This window comes from Muscardinus avellanarius (genome assembly GCF_963383645.1).
Source record: "Muscardinus avellanarius genome assembly, chromosome: 8".
NCBI classification, from domain to species: domain Eukaryota; kingdom Metazoa; phylum Chordata; class Mammalia; order Rodentia; family Gliridae; genus Muscardinus; species Muscardinus avellanarius.
In genome coordinates, this window is record NC_137794.1 from 63,445,171 (window position 1) to 63,473,120 (window position 27,950).

At 41.4% G+C, this 27,950-nt stretch overlaps 1 protein-coding gene across 1 annotated transcript; it reads right to left on the reverse strand.

Moving 5' to 3' along the window:
* Positions 1 to 159: 159 nt before the first annotated feature.
* Positions 160 to 27,898, reverse strand: PPIL6 (peptidylprolyl isomerase like 6; the record flags this gene model as incomplete). Its single annotated transcript, XM_080700519.1, has 8 exons — positions 27,701 to 27,898; positions 23,548 to 23,643; positions 20,013 to 20,201; positions 16,007 to 16,069; positions 15,752 to 15,899; positions 10,795 to 10,851; positions 7,380 to 7,515; positions 160 to 271 (listed from the first exon to the last, which is right to left on the reverse strand). Exons 1-8 carry the CDS (start codon positions 27,833 to 27,835, stop codon positions 160 to 162), a joined length of 936 nt encoding a protein of 311 aa, XP_080556645.1. The 5' UTR covers positions 27,836 to 27,898.
* Between the last annotated feature and the right edge of the window lie 52 nt (positions 27,899 to 27,950).

The following is a 27,950-nucleotide window of genomic DNA, read 5'->3' on the forward strand; positions in this document are numbered from 1 at the left end:
AGGGAAGGAAAAAGAGGAGGCATAGGGTGTTAGATGAGCCGACCTATAGTGTCTATCATAGCTTTCAAATTAAAATTTATCAAGCATTGTTTAATTAGGTCTAAAACAACTGATCAGATGCAAAGTAATAAGTCATCAGAGAAAATACTGATATGAAAATCAGGCATAAAGATCTCCGCTGTTAGAAATACCACACACAAACACTGGTCTTTCATTCTGTGTTGGAACTAATTCTAGTTGTTCAAGAACTTTTGTTCCTTCAATCAATTGCCTGCATCAGAGAAAAAACAAAAACATAAAATTCATTCAGTCATAAATGTCCACATTTAGCTTGCATTCATTCCGAAGTGGAGTGTTACCTAGCTATAGCTAGGGCTATTTCCTGCAAATTAAATTAGCTTCAGCCATAAGTATCTTAAATGGCTCTAGATGTGTCCAGCTTGCTGCACCTGCACTGTGCACTGTCAGCTGGGCTGCGGCTGCCCCTGCCTGGAGGCTGCCCTGCTGCAGGAGCTCCTAGCTGGTTTTCCCGCATCTGCTCTGGCACCAGTCCCATCCCTTCTCACTGCAGTCAGAGGGATCATTTAGAAATACAAATCTGATGTCACTTTCCTGCTTAAAATATTTCAGTAATTTCCCATTATCCTATGATTAAGACCCAAAACCCTCACTGCAGCTGGGCCTGCATGCCCCTAAGGATGTGTTGCTGAATGCTCCCTCTTGCTCTCAGGTCTAGCCAGACAGGTTTCTAGTACCTTAAGAGCCTCATGCTTCTTCCTGCCAAGAATCTCCTCTCCCCACCTTGCCTGGTCACCTCCTGACCTTCCTTCAGCTCAGCTCAGTCCTTGCTTCCTTGGGGAAGTTTCCCAGGCCTCCCTGCTTAAGTCAAGTTCTCCCTCACCTTCCGAGAGGTTGCCAGGGTGAGTGTGAGTGTGTGTGTGTGTGTGTGTGTGTGTGTGTGTGTGTGTGTACCGCTGCTGCTTGATTGTTAATTTTTTGAGACAGGGTTTCACTAAATTGCTGAGGGTCTTGCTAAGTTGCTAAGGTTGTCCTTACACCTGCAATCAATCTTCCTGTCTCAGCCTCCCAAGCACTGGGATTACAGGCCTCCATCATTGTACCCAACTTTCAGGGTGAAGCCTTTGCATTTATTTATTTATTTATCCAACTTTATTTCTTATTTGGAGACAGGGTCTTACTAGGTTGATGAGCGTCTCACTACTTGCTAAGACTGTCCTTAAACCTGGAATCCTCCTATTTCAACCCACCAACCATTGGGATTACAGGCATGTGCCACTATGCCTGGCTTACATTTATTTATTCTTCTTTGGTTAATTTTGACTCTCCCAAGATTGCAGGGATCACGATTTTGCTCAGGACTCAGTCCCTAGTACAGAACCTGGGCACATACTAGACACCTAACTAATATCCATCAAGTGCCTGAATAAAAGCTTAAATCCATTCTATTTTGGACCTCTGTAGACACTCACTGGCCATGGGCTACGACTCCCTGAGGGGTTGAACTAGACTTCTGATGACTCTTCCAATGAAAGACAGCCGCATGTGGCAGAGAGACAGGGCCGAGGTATGACCAGTGTCTTCTACCAGTGCTCAGGCTGGGGCGGTGGCTCAGGGGCAAGGAAGCAACTTCCATCTTATGAACCTTTACAGGGATGTGGTCAGTGCCAACACGGACCGTGCTGTAGCCTTCTCTTCATCTGACTCTGGCCTCTATTTTTGCCATCCCAATCAGAAGCTATGACACAGGGTGCTATGGTTTGAATGCCCCTTTCAAGGTTCATGCTGAAATTATTGCTATTGCAATGGTAGTAAGAAACAAGACCTTGAAGAGGTTTTAGGTCATGAGGGCTCTGCCATTTTCACAGGAATGGGCTAGTTATCTCCAGAGTTTCCAGGTAAAAGGGTGAGTTTGGCCCCTTCCACATTCTTGCTTGCTCTCTCCTGTGCTTTCTCCTGCGTGACGCCCTCCACTATGTTGTGACGCAGGATGAGGGCCCTCACCTGATGCTGCTCCATACTCCTGCACTGTCTGGCCTCCAAAGGAACCACTGCTGTCAATAAATTACCTAGTCTGTGGTGTACTGATATACAACAGAAACTAGACACAGAGCAACACAGGTGCATCCTGAGGACCACGATCAGAGGATAAATGAGCAGATTCACCTCTGTCCAAAGAGGCAAATTCTCCAAACAGGTGTCACAAATACTGAATGAGCACTTACTGTGTGCATCCCCCTACACTGTGACAGGTGTTGGTAGGAGTGATCCAGTCCCTGCTTTAAGTTGTTCAAAGGTGCCAGAGAGGACCAAGAAACATCTGCTTTTGTAATCAGGGGGGTTTCTGACCTAAACCTTGAGCAGGATTTCAGAAGACTAAAGGGAAACAGAAACAAAATAAATGAAGCCCAGAGACTGTCGTAGGAGTAATGGTATTATAGTCTGACTGTAGCTCAGATGCCAATCTACAAATTGATTCCAAATTTACATCTCCAGCCCTGACCCAGCTTGACTATCTACTTCCTAGGACATTGCCAACTAGCTGACCATAGGTATCTTAAACAAAAACGTAGCTCATCCAGCTGAACTCCCAATCTTCTCTCTAACCCTCTTCCTTGTATTCTCTGTCTTGGTGAACGGTGATAGCCACCCACACAGTTCTCAAATCCCAGAGGTTACTATAGACCTGCACTGCCAAGTATGGTAGCCATCAGCCACATGTGGTTATTTATATTTATTTAGGATCTGGGTGTAGTGATGTACACTTGTAATCCCAGTACCAGAAGCTGAGACAGGAGGATTACAAGTTGGAGGATAGCCTTGGCAATTCAGTGAGACTCTCAATAACTTAGTGAAACTCTGTTTCAAATACATACATACATACATACATACATACATACATACATAGGTCTGGGGTATAGCTCAGAGGTATACTGCCCCTGGGAAGTATTTTTAAAATAAAATACAATATGGTTCATTAGTCACACTAGCCACACTCGCAGTGGCCATGTGTGCTGGTGGCTACTGGGCAGTGCAGATTATAGGACATTTCCGTCTTCATAGAAAGTTCTATTGGATAGCACCGAGCTGAACTGCCATGCCCTCACCCTCAACGTCTTAACAGCCATCAAGCCCCATGATTAACTTCTCAGCATCACTTGGATTCGTCCACTTATCCTTGCTCCTTTATGTTGCCAGTGCTTTATATCAGGATTTCACGGATGGTCTATGACCAGAGCTTCTTAACTGGCCTCTCTACCTTCATTTGAATCCTTTGCCAATCAATTCTTCACTTCTTTTTTTTTTTCTTCAAAATGAGAATCTGATCACATTCCCATGATTTAAAATTCATGCATGAGCCGGGCATGGTGGCGCACGCTTGTAATCCCCGCACTTGGGAGGAAGAGACAGGAGGATTGCGCAGGTTCGAAGCCAGCCTTGCTGGCTTAAGAGACCCTGTTTCCAAATTAAAAAAAAAAAAAAAAAAATATATATATATATATATACACATACACATACATATACATAATAGGTATCTGGGAGTGTAGCCTGGAGGTAGAAGGGTTTCCAGGAACCCCAGTCCCACTAAAAAATAAATAAATAAAAATAAAATCCATGCATGGCTCCCCATCACCTTGGGTAGAGGCCAACACTCAGCAGTGTGGCACCTGTGGCGTTCACTCTCTCCATTCTTTCTTGTTGACCAAGCTCTAGCTAGACCTGATGACTTATAGATAAAATACTCTTCTTATTCTTAGAGCCTCTCTAAAAGGGCTCCATCATTATTCTGAAACTGATTTGACTAACTGTGTTTTCTGTCCTCTATTTGGCTAACTTCTACTTCACTTTCCCTACTTAGCTTACCTTCTCACAAAGCTGCCCATGACTCTCTCCCACCTTGAAGCCCTCTTAAATTGAAATTAATTATAGCTGGGCGTGGTGGCGCACGCTTGTAATCTCAGCGCTTGGGAGGCTGAGATAGGAGGATCGCACAGGTTTGAAGCCAGCCTCAGCTACTTAGTTAGTGAGGCTTTCAGCAACTCAGTGAGACCCTGTTTCCAAATAAAATATAAAATAGGTCTGAGAGTATAGCCCAGAGGTAGAAAAGCCCCTGGGTTCTACCCCCAGTACCACAAAAAAATTGAAATTAATTCCCCCTACTACTATCTCCAATGAGTATACCCCTCCTACCAAGTGTATCCACAAATGGAGTCCTTAAAGCTTGCAGTTTGCTATTCTTTCTCTATCAGGCCACTGGGCAAGGCCATAATCTGTGGACTGTTGCAGTCTCTTCTGAAGAGTATTCCTAATGTCGAATCTTTTGAAGAAGGGGCAGGGGGGTTCACGTACCAGACACTGTAGCTTAGAAAGAAGGCCTGCTGCTGGGCATGACAATACATGCCTGTAATCTCAGAACTTGGGAGGCTGAGACAGGAGAAGCACAGGTTGAACAGCCTCAGTAACTTATCAAGACTCTTGGCAACCTAGCAAGACCCTGACTCAAAGGAAAAAAAAAAAAAAAAGACTGGGGATGTAGCTTAGAGGTAGAATGCCCCTAGGTTCAATCCCCAGTACCACAAAAATAAAGAACAGTAATAATAAGAAAAACAAAGAAAGGGAGGAAGGAAGGAAAGAAAGAAGGCAGATTTTATCACACACAGAAGTTTCTGTGCCTCTCTGAACCTTGCTATCTGGGCTTCCAGAGGCTGAGACACACCTGGGGATGTTAACAGACTAGGAAGGGGGCAGCCCTACACCAAGAAGGGAGGTACCCCTAGGAGTCATATTTCCTTTAGATAAACTAAATTATCTATCTGCCTATTACCTTTCTGCATCTCCCTTAGTGTTCTCTAAGGTCTCGTTCAGATATTACAGCCCAGCTTCCACTATGGTTTGGAGATTTAAGAGATAAATACAGATCGCACTTGGGCCAGAACAATAAAAGGGGCACAGTGCCTCCCTGAGGCCAGAGTGGTGATGACAACAAACTAGAGATTTCTCCAAAAGGAAGGTGAATCATGGAGACAAGGAGTCACTGAAAGCAAGACTAAACCCTCCTTCACTCTGCTGCTGTTCTGGAGGGTCCGTGCTTGCTTTTATTAACTCCTGCTGCAAACATACCAGTGTGTCCTGTACAGAACGTGCACAGCCCACGTTCACTCATCCAGCTGCTGGGCATCTGATCTACTTCCTAATGTACTCTAAGCTCCTGAAGAGCAAGAATTATGCCGTTTCACTCTCTGCTCGGCACTGAGCATCACTATTAGAAGCCTGCGAGTGCCAAAGAATATTCTGGTTGAATGATTCAGGAAGCTAGCAGAAGTGACATTTGAAAACAAGGTTCTGGGCCAGAAGGGGAAGGACATGGAATGCCACACTAGACTGTAGGCTCTGGGTGTCTGCAGGAAGGGGCCATGATGCCGACATTCAATGTTTTTGAGTAGTCATGCTTGTTTGTGTTAAGGTAACTATAATGAGATACAAAGGATCACTATGTAGTCAATAGAAGAGGTACAGACTGTCAATGGAGATGTTCCGGAGAGAATTCATTGGTTCAAGAAAAGTTGACAGTTATTTGGATTCAAAACCAATGCAAGAATATATTTTCAAAATTAGACTATAGTTTATTATGAGTGAAAACTGAAAACAATTCATTATTTTGGGTTATGCATCTATGAATGTAAAATCATCTCTTTAAAGATATCTTTTGGATGAGAATATACTTCCTACTTTTTCTCTTTCTCTCTCTCTCTCTCTCTTTTTTTTTTTTTTTTTTTTTGTGGTACTGGGAATTGAACCAAGGGACATTCTACCTCCTAGCTACACCCCCAGCCCTATTTTTTTTATTCTTTATTTTGAAACAGTATCACTGAGTTGCAAAGGGCCTCACCAAGTAGCTGAGGCTGTCCATGATCCTCCTGTTTCAGCCTCCCAAATGCTGGGATTACAAGTGTGTGCCACCACGCCTGGCTTACTTTCTACTTTTTCAATCTGAAGTTTCACGGAAAACAAAACTAAAGTGATAATGGATACTAAACAGATTACTGAGCTGGGTGTGGTGGCACATGTTTGTAATCCCAGTGCTTGGGAGGCTGAGATAGGATGATTACATATTTGTGGCCAGTCTTGCCTACTTTAGTCAGGCCCTCAGCAACGAGAGAGAGAGAGAGAGAGAGAGAGAGAGAGAGAGAGAGAGAGAGAGAGAGAGGGGGGGGGGAGGGGGAGGGGGAGGGGAGAGGGAGAGGGAGAGGGAGAGGGAGAGAGAGAACGAACACAGAGGAGAGAGAGGAGAGAGAGGGAGAAAGAGAGAGGGAGGGAGGGAAGGAGAGAGGGGGACAGAGATAGAGGAGAGAGAGAGAGGGGGAGAGAGGGAGAGAGAGGGAGAGAGAGAGGTATTGAGAGATTACTGTGGCTAAAATTACAGTGGCATAAAACTCCTAGAGCTAAAGAGTCAATATTTATCCCTATAATGTAGCTGAAATATTCTAATAGATATTTAGAAATATACTGATACTTTATCTTCATGGAAGACAAAGTAAGCTCTCCACATTTATATCAGTAATTAAACAGATATAAAACACTGGAGTAATGAAATGATATCCATCACTCATTTTAGGTCCACATGCCTATAAACATCTTGCTAATATTCTAACAAGTATTATCTAAACTGTTTCCATATTTTAAATTGTTCACTTATAAAATAAACTACAACTAGGTGTGGTGATAGACTATTGTAATTCTAGTGCATAGGCTGGAACAGGAGGATGACAGGTTCAAGGACAACTTTAGCAACTTTGCAAGACCCTGTTTCAAATAAGAAATAAAAAGGGCTGGAGTATATAGAGCTCAGAGGTAGAATGCCCTGGGTTTAATCTCTAGTAAAGAGGAAAATTTTTAAAAGTAAAGAAAGGAAAAGAAAAAAAACTTACTTGTAACACTGTGACACTGATAGTTTTCATCAGTCTCTTTCCAATGTTCATGGACAATAAATAAAAATGAACTTACCTCCTCACTTTTGCATATAAATACATCGATGTTATTAAGCAATATAGTATGATTCATAAAAACGGATAATATCCTGAAGGTTGAAGATTATAGATATATCTACTTACCATAGATGGATGTATGCATGTATGGCTAGACAGACAAACAGAACATTGCTGTGACTGTGTCTAAATGATTTCTGTGTTTTATGAACATCAAGCTTATGGAACATTTACTTCTAAATATGCTTGTCTATATTTGTATTACTTTTGCCTTTAAGCTGTATCTGAGGGCTTTTGTATTTAAGTTGCTGAGGACCTTTGATTGACATTTTTACACGTGTGGATATGATATAGACAAATCTATAATGTACATACCCAAAAGCCACATATTTTCTATCCAGATATGGAGTTGCTTGTAGTGTGATATAGAATTGTGACCCATTGGTGTGATGACCTTTGTTGACCATTCCAAGAACTCCTCTTTTATTATGAGGAATTGAAAAGTTTTCATCTAGGAAAGGCAATAATAAGTAGGCCATTAAAATACTTCTATTATTTTAATTGATTATAACAGGTAAGGTACAAACAGAACCTTGGTAATAATCTCAATCATATATATTGTCTAACTCCAAATTAATAGTTGGAGTAAAATAAAATTTTAGTAAATAAATATTCTATTTGTTTCATATTGCTTTCAAACATTCAAATGGAGTATTACAAAATTAAGTTGTAAAATCCTACTGTAGCTCTTTTAACATTTAGCTCTAACTTAATGTAAGAAAATCATGTAAACAGAAATATATACTTTGCTTACAAATAGAGGCCAAGAAACTATTTTGTGCTGTTTGGCAGTGGTATTTCATTGAAATGACCAATGTGATCATCAAAAACATCTCTAGTCAGGTATGGTGGCATGTACCTATAATCCCAATGCTTAGGAAGCTGATTCAGGGGATCACAGGTTCAAGGTCAGCCTAGGCAACTTAGCAAGACCCTGTTTCAAAATAAAAACATTAAATAGGGTGGGGGTATAGCTCGGGGTAGAATGGGCCTGTGTTCAATCTTCCTCTTGGGCCTGACCTTTACCCCTGTAGCATCCCACATACAGCTCTATGACATTCCTTGCACACTTTAGTAATCACTGGATTGTACTATGTTTCCTCTCTCCTATGGAAAGACAAGACCCTTGTCTCATTGCAGCTTTGACTCCAGGCCTCCTAGCTCATTAACTGGCTTAGGTGTAATCCTAAATGTTAATGATGAAGAAATTAATTTATGCTTATTTTTACTTATCTTCAAATAAATTTTAATTTCAACACTTGTATGGATGGGCCAAGATTCTGTGGTGATAGTTTTTTGTTTTTGTTTTTGCACTGGGGATTCACATCTGAGCTACATCCCTAGTCCTAGGCCTGTATTTTGAAACAGGCCTCAGAAAGTTGCTAAAGGTCTCGCTAAGGTGCAGCTCCAACCTGCAATCCTCCTGTCTCAGCCTCCCAAGTGCTGGGATTATAGATGTGTTGTACCACACCTGGGTAAGTGATAGATTTTTTACTGCAATGTTAACAAGTAAAAATAATCCCATAGTCATTTTTAGAAAGTATCATTCTTAGCTCTGCCTTCAAATTCAAATATACAGAAAAAAGTACTAAATGAGAAATTCAATAATTTTTTTTCTCACCCAATAGCTTTATAAAGTTCTGGGAATAATTGAAAAATGTAAATATTAGCTGTCAATAATATTTTATTAAACTGAACCTACTAACTATTATTCTTTTTTAAATCTCAAAACAAAATAAACAGTGTAGCCATATTGGTGGCGGTTACTTTTAGCATGTTAAATTGTAGGTTGAATAAAGACCTCTGAAACCTTATGAAATGCAAATAAGATATTTTTGTACAAATAAGTTTATGTAATTACATCAATTTCCTATAATAATTCCAGAGGAATATAGAAATAACCCATTGGTTTCACAGAATATCGTATGGATTGGAAATCTGTCCAATGCAAAGATTCAGAGTTTTATACGTTTTTTTAAACAAGGCCCAGGATTGAACCCATAGTTTTGTGCATGTCAGCCAGGCACTCTGCCGCTGAGCTAAAATCCCCAACCTTCTCAGAGAGTTTTTAGAAAACTGGTATTTCTCATTGCTCTTAGCTATTACTATTAGTTTTTCTTAAATTCTAAGTAATAGGATAGAAAATTGATAAAGGTATAACTTTTTTTTTTTTTTTTTGCGGTACTGGGGACTGAACCCAGAGACATTCTACCTCCAAACTATACTGCTAGCCTTATTTTTTATTCTTTATTTTTGAAACAGGGTCTCATTAATTTGTGAAGGGTATCACTAAGTAACCGAGGCTGTCCAAGAACCATGATCCTCCTGTCTCAGCCTCCCAAGTACTGGGATTAAAGCGTGTTCCACCACACCCCTCTAAGGTATAACATTTTTGCCGAAAATTCTGTGATCATAGAACTTTTAAGGCAGTTAATCATAATATCTAACCCCCCAACAATCTCCCCAAATACAACCTTTGTGGAAGCCCATGTATAAAAGAGATTTAAAAAAAAAAAAAAGGGCCTACGACCCTCTTACTGCCTGAAGATACCTTTTCAGGACCCCATGGAACTCCTCAAAGGATCATTTGAAAGCTGCTGCTATAAAGGGACAGAAGAAAGCATGTTTTGAAGAAATGTAGGTAGTTCCAGATTTTAAAATTTTAAATGTAGCCGGGAGTGGTGGCGCATGCTTGTAATCCCCGCGCTTGGGAGGCAGAGACAGGAGGATCGCACAGGTTTGAAGTCAGTCTCGCTGGCTTAAGAGAGCCTGTTTCCAAATAAAAATATAAAAATAGGTCTGGGAGTGTATCCTGGATATAGAAGGGCTTCCAGGAACCCCAGTACCACCAAAAAAAAAAAAAAAAAAAAAAAAAAAGTAAATGTATTGTCCTGAAAAAAAATGTGAGAAACTAAAAAATGACTTCTTTGGCTGTGTGAATCTAGAATGCCAATGTAGACCTTAGGGACCCACAGTCGTGCCGCTTCCACACGGGCGGTGACGGCAGGTCTGAGGGCAGCCACTCAGTGGTTGCTTTGGACTATTGTGGACCACTTTCAACAAATCCAAAGAAATTATATGTGAGAGTCCACTGTGATGCTGCATGTCTGTAGTTCCAGCTACCGAGGAAGCTGAGGCAGGGAGATCACTTAAGCCTATGAGTTCCAGACCATTCTGGGCAGTACAGTGAGACCTCATCTCAAAAGGAAAAACAAAAAAGATTGTTTAAAAACGTTTTTCTTAATGAAGTCATAGGTAAGAAAGAGTACTAATAATAGAATTATTAATAATTATTATTATTAATAGAGCGTATTAATAATAGAATTAAGACAACTAAATGTGTGTACAAAACTGTTCTTTACTGGACCAAGGTACCTTATCTTCACCATTTTTAACTCCCACTTTTACTATATATATTGTCCTTAATACTATCATACTTGGAATTGTTAAATGTCCAGTCTTCTTAAGTTTTAATAATCAACTAATATGACTGACGATTTTATTTTTTTGTACTGGAAAAACCAGGGGCATTCTACCTCCAAACTACACCAACGCTTTTTATTTTTTGAGACAGGATCTTATGAAGTTGCTGAGAGTCTTGCTAGGTTGCCCAAAACATCTTTAAACCTGCAATCCTCCTGTCGCTGCCTCCCAAGTGCAGGGATTACAAGCGTGTGCCACTGCACCTGTATGACTAACAGGAATGGCTGACAAAATTAAAGACATATACCTTCAAATGTTGGTCCATAAATAGACTCTCCACCATCTCCTTTTCCAGCTACTATATCTGAGAAATATTAGCAAATACACAGAATTTTGAGGATAAAAGGTTAGAGTACAGTAATCACAGGAGGGGGAAAGATGCTTTAAATTATGATTTAAATTATGATTCACTGTATACCAATGAGCAACTTATCTAATTGTTTAAAATCCCTACCATGAGCCGGGCGTGCTTGGGAGGCGGAGACAGGAGGATCGCGTGGGTTCGGAGCCAGACGCGCTGGCTTAAGAGACCCTGTTTCCACATAAAAAGGTAAAAAAATAGGTTTGGGAGTGTAGCCCGTGGGAGTGTATCCCGAATGCAGAAGGGCTTCCAGGAACCCCAGTACCACCAAAAAACAAACAAACAAACAAAAATAAAAAAATAAAGAATAAAAAATAGGGCAGGGGGTGTAGCTCGGAGGTAGAATGCCCTTGGGTTCCATCCCCAGACACACACACAAATATATATATATATTAAATTACACTATTCATAAAGCTGGTTCAGAAGTTAACTGACTTGCCTTCCATCTACAACCCCACACTCCACACGGATGCTGTAATAGCTGAAGGCTAAACCTGGATGTGGAGAAGTCCAGACTCCGCTAGCACCAATCCTTTCACCTAGAGTTTGCTTTCTTCAGGTGGTTCCTCCCCCCACTAACTTGCCTAACACCAGCCACACTCCTTGCCTCATCTGCCTGTTGTCTCCAATGTTCCTCTCGTCTTCTGCTTTTGATCTCCCAGGTGAGGATCTTAAACTGACTCCATTTCAATCATCATTTGCTCTTATTTTGTATGGCCATAACCCATCCCCTAGGGTCATCTTGCATCATCTGACATTATTTCTTTTATTTTTTTGGTGGTACTGGGGGGTAGAGCCCAGGGGCTTTTTTTTTCTTTTTTTTAATTAATTTATTTTTTAAATTGGTGCATTGTAGTCATATATCAATCACATTGGAGTACAAGACTTGAGAGGATATACAAGCACACATCATCCAATTAGCCCTCCTCCAGCCCCCATCCCATTCCCTCCCCCTCCCTCCATCGCACACTTCTTTGGTGATTTACTTTGATACATTTGTTTATGTACCTCCTGCGTTTTAAAGAGGCTCCGTCCTCCAGTATTACATACCCTCTGATTGGTCACATTAGTTGCTTCACTATAGGGCCCTTTCTATAGCTCAACCTCTTCCTGTTGCCCTTTTCCTCCTAGTTATTGCTGATTAAGAGAAGCGTCTGATTTATATTTTCTGCGATATTTCTCTGTGCATGCTGCGTTGCAAGTACCGATCCCACTCTTGATGGTCCCAGTAGTGGCCTGGCTACTCAGTGGACTGATCCAGACCTCGCTGGCTCAAGCAGCGGCCTTGCCTCATGGGAGGCCCCAGTTCTGGTCTCGTTGGCCCCTGCACCGGTCTAACCCCTAAACTGGCTTTGGTCCCGGCCTTGGAGGCCGCAGGAGTGAACTTGCCTCACGCCAGGCTCCGATGCTGGCCATTGGCCCCTGCACTGGCCTAACCAGCCCAGGGGCTTTTCTATCTCCGGGCTATATACTCCCAGACCTAGTTTATACTTTATTTGGAAACAGTTGCTGAGAGCCTCACTCAGTAGCTGAGGCTGGCTTTGAACCTGTGTGATCCTCCCGTCTCAGCCTTCCAAGTGCGGGGATTACAAGCGTCCGCCACCACGCCTGGCTCTGACATTATTTCTATATCTATGACAATAAATTCAGAGGTGCCAAAGAGTGGTTAAAAGTAAATTTAAGGTCAGATGATTTTCATTTATCTTTTTTCTTTTTGTACTGGAGACTGAATCCAGGGGCATTCTACCTTTGAGCTACACCCCTAGACTTTTTTGTTTGTTTGGAAAAGGGTCTTGCCAGGTTGCTGAGTCTCATTAAGTTGCTAAGGCTAATCTCAAACCTTCAATCTTCCTGTCTCAGCCTCCAAGTGCTAGGATAACAGGTATTCGCCACCACACTTGGCTCATTTATATCTTGTTGAGCTGGCAAGAAACACACATTCAAGATAGAATGCAGGTCATCTCCAGATTGAGAGAGGCAGTGGTGGCTCTCAAGGGCTAAAATCTCAGCTGCTACATTGTTTTGTTTTGTTTTTAGTTAAATTCCCCCAGAGCAAGATTTGGGAAAATAGGTCATTTATTTGTTTGGGGAATATTTGTTTCTTTATTCAAGGTAAAATTTCCAAATAGTAATGTGTACAGATCTTGGGTCATGTTTTCAAAGAGACAGAGGCAGTATGTTAAAGGTCAGTCTGGAAAAATAGGATACTCTTAGTTTCAGTTCTAAACTCTGGTACACATAAGTTGTGCCACACTTAGGATCTCAGAATCAGCTTCTTAATCATAAAATGGGGATACTTTTATCACATGATGTGATAAGAATTCAGTACCATGATGTACTGAAAGTATCAAATTCTGGAAATGATCTTCTCCCTTTAGATGTCAAATTCCCCCAGGAATATAGAATTTGGGAGCATAAGAATTATATGTGTGTGTGTGTGTGTGTGTGTGTGTGTGTGTGTGTGGTATTGGGGACTGAACCCAGAGGCATTCTACCTTCCAGTTACACTCCCAGCCTGATTTTTATTTCTTTTTTTTTTTTCCAGTACTGGGGATGGAACCCAGGGGCATTCTATCTCCAAGCTGCACCCCCAACCCTATTTTTTATTCTTTTATTTTTAAATAGGGTCTCACTGCAGGGGGTGGTGGCACACACTTGGGAGGTGAAGACAGGAAGACCACGCAGGTTCGAAGCCAGCCGCGCAAGCTTAAGAGACCCTGTTTCCAAATAAAAAGTATAAAATAGGTCTGGGAGTGTATTCCAGAGGTAGAAGGGCTTCCAGAAACCCCAGTACCACCAAAAAAAAAAAAAAAAAAAAAAAAAAAAAAAGAAAGAAAATAAAAGAAATAGGGCCTCACTAAGTTACAAAGGGCCTCACTAAGTACCTGTGGCTGTCCACAAACTATGATCCTCCTGTCTCAACCTCCCAAAGGCTGGGATTACAAGCGTGCGCCCCTATGCCTGGCTCCTAATTTTTATTTCTTATTTAGAAACAGGATCTTGCTAGAGTGATGAGTCTTTGATCCTTCTCTCTCAGCTTCCCAAGTATAAGCATGTGCTACCATGCCCAGCTTAAATGTGGTTTTGTGCTGTGCCTGAGGATGCTTCTAGGCACCGTTGCTTGGCCTTTTGGACTAAGAGGCCCCATGCAGTCCACACTTCCTCCCACTCAGCTCCCTTTCACTCATTCTGCCCCACACCAGGCCTCTGCTGCTCCTTTTGTACAGATGCAGAGCTAGCCTTTAGGTCTTCTGTTTGCTTGTCTGGGACACACTCTGCCCAGTTACGCCTCCAGGTATCTCCCTGCTACACCCCATGATCTGTCAAATGTCTGCCCAGAGTGCACCTCAGCAACGACTTACCCGACCAAAGTCAAAACTGCCACTTTCCTCTCCATACCCATTTCTCGCACTCTCCTATTCCCTTGCTGTGCTGTTTTTCTTTATAGTGCTTTTCTCCATTGGACATACTATTATCTATTTCTTGAGCATAATATTATATAGACATACATTTGTTGTCTATTTCTTTTCACTAGAAATAGCCCGCATTCTCCCTTGAATGTGTGTATGTCTTGCTTCCCGAAATAAAGCTCCATGTTAAAAAAAAAAAAAACCAGGAGCTCCTGATATAGGTCTCATTGAGGATCATTTTATACTAACCAAAAAGAAAAGAATGTGAGTAATCATCAGTGGGGAACCACATTGGTTTAGCAATATCATAAAAAACTGGGAAGACTCCAAAGATTTTGTGTATTTACCTTAATTGACATGGAAAGATAAATACCACATATTAAGTGGGAAAATGGTGAGGTTAGACAACACTATTTGTGATATGCTTGTTATGAAAAGGCCTGCTTTACATGCCAGATTCTTGGGATAAATCTGCACACCCCCCCACCATCAGCCTCAGAATGTTTCCAGGTATTCTGTTTAACTGACTCTTCATCTACTCATTCATTCATTTGTTCAACAAATATTTAACAAGCACCTACTACATTCCAGGCACTGTTCCAGAATGTAGGATGCACAAATGAACAAAATAGATAAAAATCTCTACCCTCATGAAATTTATATTCTAGTAAAAAGAAATAGACAATACTAGAAAAATGAAACATCATTTTAAGCTTCTATATATGTCATCTCATTTAAGCAAAACTCCTTCTATACTTTGCCAATTATTTTGTTTGTTTTTTGTAGTACTCAAGATGAAGCCCAGGGGCACTGTACCTCTGAGCTATATACTCCTAACCCTATTTTTTAGTCTTTTAATTTTTTTTTGAAACAGGGTCTCCCTGAGTTGCTAAAGGCCCCGCTAAGTAACTGAGGCTGTCTGAGAACCATGATCCTCTGGTCTCAGCCTCTCAAATGCTGGGATTACAAGCGTGCACCACCACGCCCGGATACTTTGCCAATTATTTTAAAATTGCCACCTGACTGCTCCCTGTGGAATAGCTCCCCAAAGCCATCTGAAATTTAATTTCATGCTGTTAATCAGGCACTTAGTCTGCATAAAGCCAAAGGACTGGCCTGATATGAAATCACAATAAAAGATAAAAATTCTGATAGTATTTTTCACTAGTAACAATGTAATGTCTTTGGCAAAAAATGGATTATTTTCCTTTTTTGGGGGGTACTGTGGATTGAATCTAGAGGCATTCTACCTCCAAAATATGCCCCCAGCCCGATTTTATTTCTTATTTGGAAATAGAGTCTCACTAGGTTGATGAGTCTTATTACTTGTTGAGGCTGTTCTCAAATCTGTGATATTCCTGTCTCACCTCCCAAGTACTGAGATTATAGATGTATACCACCACATCCAGCTGTATTTCATATTTTAAACTCACCTCCTCCTTGTATCCAACCATTCTTTACCACTCGATGAAAAATTGATCCTTTATAATGTAGCTTTATGCCGTTTTTAGAAATCCCTGCTTTTCCTGTGCACAAGACCTGAAAATTTTTACATGTTTTGGGACATGTATCACAGTATAGCTACAAAATAAAGATGAGAGGTTTCAGAGATTAAGTACTTAACACTCCAGCAGCTAAAGATGCCTCCAAATGTATTTTAAAAGAAAAACAAAACAGCAAAATCTTACCTCAAAAATCAACCTTCCAACTGGAGAAAAATCAATACTAATGTCCATAAACACAAAATCATGCTATTAAAATTAGGAAGAAAAAAATAATACAGGTCAATGTCTTTTAAGAAAGTTTCAGAAATGACCAAATATATAACATAAATTTTCAGTGATAAGATTTCAACAGTATGGATAATAAAACAGCAAAAGCAAATGAATTACTTCAAGAAGTTTATTTTACTAAGTCTTTACAACCTACATTATATATTTTTAAAATTTTGTTTTTTATTATACATTTTAAAAACCTTGCAGTAGTGAAGCTTTGAAAAATGTTAACTTATCACAGGGAATGAGAAGACACAGCTAGATGTTCACTACATTTCAAAGGCAGCATGGAAAAGAACACTGACTAATCCCCTTGGGAAAAGAAACAGACTGGGAATTCTTCTCCACTTCTCTTTTTTCTTTCTTGAGAAAGAAAAGGAGTTTTGGGGAAAGATCCATGGTGAGTGCCATGGATTTAGTTACGGTTTGTCCTGGATTTTCAGAAATAATACAAATTAGCTAACCAGAGCCAAACCACATCCTTTCTGAGTGGGAAAATGAGGCCACTCTATCTACAGGAGGTACTGCACCAGAGACAGGAAGCAGGAGGATGCTGTGCTTTCCAGTCATTTTCAATAATACCCTCCTGTGCACAGATGACCCCAGCACTTGTTTTCATTTCATATCCTTTCTGCTAGAGGCGACCAATTGTGAGACCTTGTCTAACCCTTTAAAGAGCATCCAAAATAGAAACGCTAGGCTTCATCACAACAGCATTCAGTAAGGGGCCAAAGCATAGCTAATGGAGTGTGTTTCAAATCTTAGACACCACGTACCAGAAAGCCACCTTATTTAAATGTGGTACATAACTTGTCCTGCCCTCTTTGTTAAGAATCTGAGAGCTGGTACATTCCTGTAATCCCGGTACTTGGGAGGCTGAAAAGACTTACAGCCCAGAACCAGGCCCTGATTTCAGAATACACCACTGAGCTAATGGAGGTACCCATGATATAGAACATACCACAGGAGCTCAAAGTAGCTAAGACACAGGAATTTTGTGTGTGTGTGTGTGGGGGGGTGGTACTGGAAGTTGAACCCAGGGGCATTCTACCTCTGAGCTGTACCACCAGCCCTATTTTTTTTTTTTCCAAAACAGGGCCTCGGTAAATTGCTAAGGCTGGTCTCGAACCTGTGATCTTATTTTTTCAGCCTCCCAAGTACTGGGATTACAGGCATGTGTCACTAAACACAACTGGACACTAGAATGTAAGTTGTTTATCATAGTTTGTCTTCATTTAAGCACATGTATGATAACATACTTGTGATTAATGTCAGCTTCCTGGAATGAATAATAGAACTGGAGTTCCCAGGTCAATGACTGAGGGGTGGGAGAAGTCAGACAGAAGAAATCACAGTCAGAGCCAACCTTAGCAACACAGTAAGACCCTCAGCAACTCAGCAAGATCCTGTTTCAAAATAAAAAATACAAAAAGGCTGGGGATGTAGGATGATCTCAGGTCCAACCTCCCAAAAATCCCTGGGAGAGATAAGTGATATCATCTTAAATGTATCTTATTTTATATCACTCTTTTTTAATTAAAAGACTGAAATAATACTGTGCTGTCTAGCATCCAGCAATAAAGTATTATATCCACACTAATTATAATTAATTTGTTATGGCCTCTCAATTTCTGCACTATAAGTTATTAATTATACAAGAGAATATTATAACTGAAGAATAGAAGACATAATATAGTAAACCTCACAGGCTTAAGAGGAGAAAGAGGCTATATTGGAAAACATGGTTGACTGGGGAAATGAGGGCATCCATTCAGGCGTGATTAAACTTCCCTATGCATCAACAGATTATCTTTATGGGTTGTCAAGGGTAGATAATTCTGCAAATGCTGATGAAGAGAGATAATGAATGCAACACAGGATAACGTCCCAGTCACCCGAGAGTCAAATGCACAAACATACTTTCCAGCATATAGTTCTAATCTGGAAGTAAACGAACCCCTGGGTTTGACTCAGCAAGAAAAATCCATCCTCTGTAAAACATCTCAGAATTTTCTCCAGAATCTAGGTCTGTCACTCACTGCCACCAATTAATTCAGGCTTTCCTTATGCTAGCCCATGCTACTCCAGCAGCTTTCCAAAAAGCCACCCTGCCTTCAGCTTTTGTCAAAACCATGCATTTTTTCCAAAAACAAACCCAAAGATGATCATTTCATACTCTTTATGAAAAGCTCTCTGGGTTTGGTTTCCTTCGGTATACAATCTAACTCTTTGGTTCAGAACAGACATTATTAAATCATAACCTGGCCTCAGCCTTACTTTAGGATGCTGGATTTTTCTTCCTCTTTCTTAACATATTAACACCCTTCTATTGGGGAGTTCCCACAGGGATGCACCACCCTCACTACAACTGAGGGGGCAGATCCTCCTCTCTCCACCCTGGGACAGCACCTATGGGGGGATAACCTGGGCTTGCCAGAGAGGTGCTCCTGCACAGAGCCTTGGAGCTCCAGGGAGTGATGCAGACACGACAGGAAACGTTAGTCTCTGTGCTGGAGACAGTGTGAACCCAGGGCCAGCAGCACCTGCAGCAGTGTCCTCATTGCATATTCCCGTGGCATATCTGGCCATGTCTTCCCCACCTGGCTCCCCTTGGTTCCCACCAGTTTTCCAAAGCTGGTTCTCCAGCTTTCCTGTCAATTGAGAGATAACCAATACCATTTCAATACATACCTTTTCTCCTGAAGTTATTTGCAGTAGCTTGGAATGTTAGCAACAAGAATTTTGGCTGAGATTCTTATTTCCTACTAATTCTGGCCTCCTTGTTTCCTGTTACTCCCAGAATGCGTTATAGACTTTTGGACTCCTGGCCTTTTGGGAATTAACTATGGATGTTAAATTCTTCCTCCCACCCCAAAGTTTCTAGCATCTTCAAAGTGCACTGTTTATTCACCTAAACATTCATTAAACGCTTAGCATGTTTTGCTTTTGTGTGTGTGTATTGTAGTGGGGATTGAACCCAGGGGCATTCTGAGCTATACCCCCAACCCTATTTTTTAATTTTTTTTTAATTTAATTTTTTGTGTTATTGGGGATGGAACCCAGATGCCTTCTATTTCTGGGCTACACCCCCAAATATATTTTATTTCCTATTTGGAAACAGAGTCTCACTAAGCTGCAGAGGGCCTCACCAAATTGCTGAGGCTGGCTGTGAACCTGTGCTCTTCCTGTTCCAGCCTCCCCAGTACTAAGATTACAAGCATGTACCACCTCGCCTGGCTAGTATGTTGCACTTCTGTTCAAGGCAGTGGCTAAATAAGCATCCACAAGACAAGGTCTTTGCTTTTGGACCACTCAGACCCTGGCACTGGGTCACTCTGTGGACTAACAGTTATTGCTGCAGAGGTTTCTGAGCAAAATTACAAAGTACTTTTACCTCTGTTGCCATCCTACCCTGGCATCTGTCTCTTACCTTCTTTTCTCACTATCTTCTGCCACTGGAAAAAAGCCTGAGCCTGTTGAGGACTGCTCTCATCAACTCTATGTCATACTTTAAAATCTCATCTTTCTTCTTGTCATTCTTTTGGGGGGTGTGTGTGTGTGTGTGTGTGTGTGTGTGTGTGTGTGTGTGTATGTGTGTGTGTGTTAGTTATTGGGAGCTGAATCCAGGAGGGTTCTACCTCTAAGCTACAACCCCAAATCCTATTTTACTTTTTATTCTGCAACAGGGTCTCATTAACCTACAGCATGCTAGCCTCAAACCTGCAATCCTCCCAAGAACTGGGATTACAGGTGTGCACCACTGTGCCGAGAAAACTGGATCTTAATGAGGTCACTGAGGATTTACAAACTAATCTCCTATCTTCTATGTCCCATTTGTTAGGATGTGAACAATTAATGCTGAATCAGTATAAATCATACAAAATTCCACTATTTTTCTTTAAAAGTTAATGTAACTTGCCTTGGTGTCTTTTAAGAATTTCGTGGAATAATCCATAGTAAGTGCCTCATAAAGTGAGGGGGGTTTAACATCAACTACATCCCACACCTTTTGAGCCCATTTCTGTAGGTCAGATGCATTACCAAGGAATTGACCATTAATAAAACACATCACGGAGGAAGAATATACCCAGGTTTCATTCTTCAGTTCCTACAAGAAAATAACAAAAATTAAATAAATAAATAAAGTAATGAAGAAAAAAACCCTAGTAACTTGTTACTCATAAGTCAGAGTTCAGGATCAACTCTAGGACTGAAACTGTCAACTCTAGAATTTAATCTTTTAAAAATATGTTTTACCATTATTTAGAATTATGTTGTCAAAAATTTAAGGACATTTTAAACAATCTAACATCATGAAAACCCAGAATGATTTAAAAAGTTATCTTAAAAGGTTACAAGCATAGAAGATAGTGATTTGGTAATAAAAATCATTATGTGGGTAGCATACTTGTTTCATTAACTTGTAAACAAAACTGTTTTTATGAAACATGATATACTGCATATATGTTTGGAAAGGTTGGCTTCTGAGTAAGAGATAGTTTTCTTCTTCTTTTGTGGGGGGTACTGAGGATTGAACTCAGGGGCATTCTGCTTCTGAGTTATACCCCCAGAACCCAGCCCTATTTTATTTTTATTTTGAAACAGGGTCTCACTAGATTGATGAGAATGTCACTACTTACTGAGGCTGTCCTCAAATCTGTGATGCTCCTGTCTCAGTCTCCCAACTACTGGGATTAAAAGCATGTGCCACCATACCCACCCAGTTTAAGAGAGCGTTTTCAGTGCAAAGGTTTAAGAGAATTTTTTTTTAATGGGGTAGGGATCTTCTTTAGGAAATGTCTCCTGAGGGAAATTTCTAGAACACAATCAGGGGCAATGAAGAAGACCCTTGAAGTCAAGCATGTGTTTTCCTCCACACAGTGCTGACAGCCAACCTCTTGAATCCCCAGTACGTGGCCAGAGTTACATCCCCTCTGAGGAGATCTGATCTCTTATTACCCAGCGCCAGCCCTGGTAAACCATGAATAACTTAGCACAGCCCTTCTCAAACTTTAGCAGGCAACGAGAATTACAGATTCCTGAGCCCAGCCTGACTTTCTGTGGGATGGGGCCTGAGAATTTGCAGTTCTTACTTTATCCCAGGAGGTGCTGATACTCTTGGTCTGGAGGTCATACTGGAGAAATAATAGTTTGGGGGAACAGTTTGCATTTAACTTCCAACTTGCCCCATTTTAGCTTCTCTTAGGAGATTTAACATCATGTTACTTGCCTCTCCTACCCTGCTCAAAACATGCTTCCTGGCAGAGAATGTTCTGTTCATGCTCAACTATAAACCACTAATAGAACCTGTGTGTTAATACTCCCTACAGTGTTCAAATTTATCAGTGTTATATTTTGTAGAACCCAAAATCCAAAAGGGGAGAAAAAAATCTAATTATGAACATTTTTAGCTAGCTTGATTAAATAAAGTAGAAGGTACATCATATCTGAAGACTGAATGGTGTATATGCCTTGTCTCAGTCTCTTTTGTACATGAGGCCTCCTTGCTTGCCTCAAGATAGCAGGCAGGACCTAATGGCATCTAGGACCTCTGTTACTGCCTTTCTGGAGAGGAAGAAAGAAGACTCTCAAAAGCCCCAAAGCCATCTCCTCAGGGTGGCATTACACTCTGCTAAAGCTTATGCCAGTTGGACCTAATGAATCGATTCACCCAGACCAACTGTGCTAAGAAGCCCTACATATAACACAAGACACAAGGCCTACATGAGGGAGGACTAAAAAGCTGGTCTGAAATGGAAGGAAAGGTTAAGGTGACAAATATCTAAATGATGAGGTTGAGATAGAGAGAAGAGAGGTGATAAGAAGTAAAAGATAGGTAGTAAGAAACATCAATGATTAACTAGAAAGCCTCACCCAGGACCCAGGAGAAAGGCAGGGGAGGAGAGCACAAAATAGGAAGGGCAGCGGGGGAATGGGACCTGCATCGGTCTCTAGAGGACAGTGGGGTATGCAAGAGGAGCAGGTATGACCCACAGATGAGGAGTTTTTCTGTAAGCAGGAGAGCATGAGACTGGTAAGTAGTAACTTAAGTTTGTTAATAAAAATCAAGAAAAATGTTTTATGTTACGGTGACCAACTATCCCAGTTTATCTAGGACTGTCCTATATTCCAGAAAACTACTTAGTACCAAGCATAGGGCCACTGGTCACCCTAGTTATGTAAGGATTAGATTGTGTGTGTGTGTGTGTGTGTGTGTGTGTGTGTGTGTGTGTGTGTGTAATTAGAATACTGACATATATGTTACATGTATGCATATATATTTACTATGTTTTTATATCCCTATGAATATGTTATGACTGTAGAAGTATGAGACTTTAACAAATGGTATTATTTATTCTGTCTTGCACCAGTCTTGGGCTAAGCAGAGAGTGAAGTGATCTCATAAAGCAATACTATTTATATAGACATAATCACAGGATCACAGGACATCTGTGTAAAACCAAGCACTGAACCATGGAAACTGCTCTGATCAGAGATATGCAGACTGCATCTTCCATTTCAGAGATGGTGTAGGGCAGGGAAATCAGGACTGGGATCAGAGGACCCAGGAATAAACCCGGAATGACAAACAAGAGACATATCCCATTCCGTCCTTTCCATCCATGGCTGAGCCAGGATGCCACCTTTCCTCTTTATCACCTGCTCCAGGCAGTGCTATCAAGCCATCAGGGTAGCACTCCAAAGGAAACCTATTTGCCATCCCTGGACAAGCTCTGCTAGCCCTGAGGTCTGAGGTTCTCCAAGGGTACTGTTAAACGGGAGCATGGCCAGAAGGAAGCGTCAGTGGAGACTAGCTGCTCTGTGGGAGCTGGGTGACTGCCATTAGAGGTCCTCTAAGCTGACAGAGGATAGCCACACCCCTGTAGGCTACCTTGTGATGGACGCAACCCACACGTTCCAGGCCACAGCAACTTGAGTGCCAGGGTGTCACAGGAAGAAACATGTAGGGAGAGAGGGGTAACCATCAACAGGATAAATAACACCCATTAGAGTTTAAAGCTCACCTTCATCACATGCCTTAGGAAGAAAAATCCTGTATTTAATTAAAACATCAGCCTTAAAGATAATTTAAGAAAAGTGCATAGTTTAGAGAAAAATTGTTTACTTTTTTTATTTGCAGGACTGGGGATTGAACCCAGGGGCATCTTACCTCAAAGCTTCACCCCCAGCTCTATTTAATTTAATTCTTTATTTTGAAACAGGGTCTCACTATGTTACGGAAGGCCTCACTAAGTAGCTGAGGCTGCCATGAACCCACAATCTTCCTGTCTCAGCCTCTCAAATACTGGGATTACAAGCAGGTGCCACCACCCCTGGTTTTAGAGAAATAAACATTAGTTGCATTAAATTACTCTTCCAAAAATGCACAGATAAATCATTCAGGCTGAACTTTGTTGGCAGTGTCCCCCATACCCTAAATAGCCAGACCTTACCCTTTTTTTCTTTTGTAGATATTGATCCCATGCAAATTCTTGAAGAGGAACTAGTATAGGGTCTTCAAACTTGGATGGATAATCATTCTTCAGACTCTAGGTTTCAAAGTAGAATAATTAAAGTTCTCTTTTAGAGTTATAACCATTTCCCCCAATTCTTATGGGGCCTTGGGAGTTTCATGCAGCACTCACTCAGCCTGACTGAGACGGCCCTGGTCTATTCCCAAAAGCCCACTCTCTCCCAGCAGTCCACACTGGGGATCTGGCTTATTTGTCATTTGCTTCTAGAGTAAAAGTTCCTGAGTGAAGTGCTATGTTCTAGTCTGCCGCTCTCCCCACATCTCTGCCACATCTGGTGAGACAGTTTTACTCTTGGCAACTGAATAAGCAACTGCGTTCATACCAATAGTTTTGTGATCTTCTTTGTTCTCTTAGAACTGGTTTTTCTCTAAATTAAACTCTTGCTAAATCTCTGTGGACCCAGATACTTTACTTGTAATGAAATAAGCAAATATTACTGCAGTAATTCACTGATGTAAGGGGAATGATCAAAAGGATACTGTTGTGGTTATACCCCTTAGGAAAAAGAGAAGTACATTCTAAATAAATTAGGTATAGAATTTAGGTTTAGTATTAAGTATGCTTTGGTTGAACATACATTATTTTGTCTGAATTAGAGAATTTTTTATGTTGCTGGGTACTGAACCTAGGGCCTTACGTATGTTAGGTCAAGAAAATTCTTACTAGATAGCAGTTTCTATCAATAAAAGTTTGGTTCCTGACAGTACTTCTTTGCCTCCCTCTAAAGCAAGAGAAGGCAGCTGAAGCAATAACAGTTAGGCATCACTTTATTGAATGGGTCTGAGAAGTAGTTGGGTCAATAGGGAAAAATGACAATTAGCACCTTTCAGGTAAGGATGGTGCCTGGGAGCTCTGTTGTTGTCTGAAAGACCACTGGCCCAGCATGCTTTATCAGGGGTATTTCAAAGGCAAGAAAGCCAGGAAGTGAGTGTGTCCAACTTTGAGACTAGGGTTAGCAGAAGAAAGTAACAGCAATTGGGTTTCCTTCTTAGACTACTGTACCCAACAAATATGATATATCCTGATTCTCAGTTCCAGTGTCTGTGCTGTTTGATGCAATCCTGCAGGATGACTACTGTTTCCTACTGAGGAACTATCTGAAATAACAATAAATCCAGTCGTTTTCAAATTAAACCCATCATACTTTTCTCATAATTTAGTATTTGTTTTAGAATTGACGGCATCCAAGTTAAAATATATATAATGTTTATCCTTACTCTTTACAAATTTAATTCTTGTCAGTGAATCAGGAATCTGGGATTGCTCACAAATGATAATGTTGGGAATACATTCAAATGTCCTCTATTAAGGCAGAGCTAACTGAATTTACATTGATGAATTTTCATATTTGAATAGAGCTACAGTACACAAGAACTTAAGAAGGAAAATTATATTATTAACTTATTAAAGATATTGTTTTCCTGACTTAGTATTCTCTATAGCAGGGTTGGCAAACTGGCCAGTAGACCATTGTGTCCCATCCTCTTTTTTTTTTTTTTTTTTTTTTTTGCAGTACTGGGGATGGAACCCAGGAGCATTATACCTCTGAGCTGCACCTCCAGACCGATTTTTTATTCTTTATTTTGAAACAGGGTCTCGCTGAGTTGCAAAGGGCCTCACTAAGTAGCTGAGGCTATCTTTGAACTGCAATCCTCCTGTCTCAGCTTCCCAAATGCTGGGATTACAAGTGTGCACCACACACCCGGCTCCATCCTCTATTTTCCTTTTTTTTTTTTTTGTGGTACTGGGGTTCCTGGAAGCCGTTCTACCTCCGGGCTACACTCCCAGACCTTTTTTTTTTTTTAACATTTTTATTTGGAAACAGGGTCTCCTAAGCCAGCGCATGTGGCTGGCTTCAAACCTGCGCGATCCTGTCTCTGCCTCCCAAGCGCGGGGATTACAAGCGTGAGCCACCACGCCCAGCTTCCATCCTCTATTTTCCTTTCTTCCTTCCTCCCTTCCGTGTGTGTGTGTGTGTGTGTGTGTGTGTGTGTGTGTGTAGTACTGGGGATTGAACCAGGGGCCTTCTATCTCCCAGCTCTATCCCCAGCTCTATTTTATTTTGAAAGTGGGTTTCACTAGGTATATGAGTCTCACTACTTGCTGAGGCTGACCTCCAACCTTAGATCCTCCTGAGATTATAGATATGTGCCACCATGCCCAGGCTACTCTGTTTTTGTAAGCCTTGAAAACCATGATTAATTTTTAGATTTATAAACAATTGGAAAAAATCAAAAGGTGAATCATAGTCCATGCCATGGGAAAATTACATCAATAAGGTTTTATTGGAACACCAAAGTTGAACAGCTGTGACTGAGACCCCGTGGCCCAGAAAACCTCATGCACTCACTACCTGTAATTCAAAGAAAAAAAAAAGCACTTTCTACTACTGTGTGGAGCAGGAACAAAAAGCATGTGTTTTCAGAAGAGGAACCGAGAAAGACAAGGAAAACAAAACCCCTCAAACTCATTAAATACAATTTTAGCCACAAAATGCTGCTGGTTCCATGAGACCAGTCAGCATAATCCAAAGTTTCTACTTTAGATGTTTCATGTATTACTTTTACAGACTTTTGAATACTTGTTTTCTTCATTTTGATGTAAACTTTACCTATTTTACAAATTATCTTGCTTATTTGATATAATTACAAACTTGTCCTGTGGATTCTGGAGCAGGCAAGAAGGCAGGGATTTCTTAAGATGAATTACGTGTGGGAACATTTTGCTGTTCAGTATCTGGCTGGGGACTTTAGGAGATACAAATATGAATAAGGCATTGCTGTGGCGTCTAGAGAGTCTCTGGAGAGAAGACTAGCAAAGACAGCACTTCTGGTTGAAATACTACATTTCAACATTTCATGCATTGCTACACTTCTTTGGCATTCAGACTGTAGGTGTGCTGTAGTATGACTGCCCTGGCTGAATTCTTCAGTTTCTTCAAGTGTTTTATTTTTACCATTCTGCTTGTTTAAGAAGAAATGTTTGGAGTCTTCAAAGCACTTGTTGGCCATTTATTTAAAAATCCCTGAAGCATTTAATTCTGCTGGAATGTAGTGCCTATACAAAAATTTTAATGAGAAAAAAAAATCCTTCCCGAATGAGATTTCAAAAATTATTTGAGCCTGGCATGGTGGTGCACATTTGTAATCCGAGCTTGGGAGGCTGAGACAGTAGATCGCACAGGTTCAAAGCCAGCCTCAGGCACTTAGGGAGGCTACCAGCAAGTTAGTGAGACCCTGTTTCCAAATAAAGTGTAAAATAGGTCTGGAGTATAGCCCATAGGTAGAAAAAAAATTATTTGAAAGCCCGGTGTGGTGGTGTAAGCTTGTAATCCCAGCATTCAGGAGGTGGAGACGGGAGGATGGTGGGTGGTTCGTTGACAGCCTCAGATGCTTAGTGAGGCCCTTCACAACTCAGTGACACCCTGTTTAAAAAAAAAAAAAAAGACAAAAAAATTAACTAGTTAAAACACTTTCCCCTAATCATTACTTTTGTTATAAATCTTGATATTTTTATTACATGTGTGTGTGTGTGTGTGTAGAGGGGTGTCCTGGGAATTAAACCCAGAAAAGGTCTACTTTTAAACTACATCCCCAACCCTATTTTATTTTCAATTTTGAAGCTGGGTCTCCTTAAGTTGCTGAGGGTCTTTGCTGAATTGCTGAGGCTGGCCTTGAACCTGCGATCTTCCTGTCTCAGCCTCTTAAATACTGAGATTACAGGCGTGCGCCACCATCCCTGGCTATGGATTTTTAAAATGTATAATCTAATTTAAAAAAAATTAACGTGGAATAAAATGTGTGGATACACTGGGGTGGGAATTACCATTTTCCCCCAGATGGTTCTGAATGCTTCCTTCGCTGGGATCTCTTTTTACAGGTCGCCCTTCTCGAAGTCAGCTGCCCGCCGGGACCTGCGCGCATCCTCGTGCGGTCCAGCGGAGCCTACCCCGCCCGCCCCTCACTGCGGTAGAACCCGGGCCGCTCGCGCGCGCGAGAACGGGGCGCGCGGTCCTCGCCGCCGAGGCCGGGAGGAGGGAACGTCGCCGCGCCTGGGTTTTCTCCGCGGTTACCTCAGCCGTGCTCTTCGCAACCTGAAAGCTGGAGCTTCTGAAGAGCCCCACGACCTTCACCTTCAGCGGCCGCTCGGGCGGCGGGGGCGAGCGGCACGCCGCCGCCGTGGGCCTGTGCGGCTCCAAGCTGGCCATGGCGGCGCTCGAGACCCGCCGGGAGCACAAACACCGCGCGTCGCCCTGGCAACCGCGCGGCCCCGCCCCCAACGCCCGCAGGGGGCGGGGCGAGGGCGGGCGTCGTGGGCGGGGC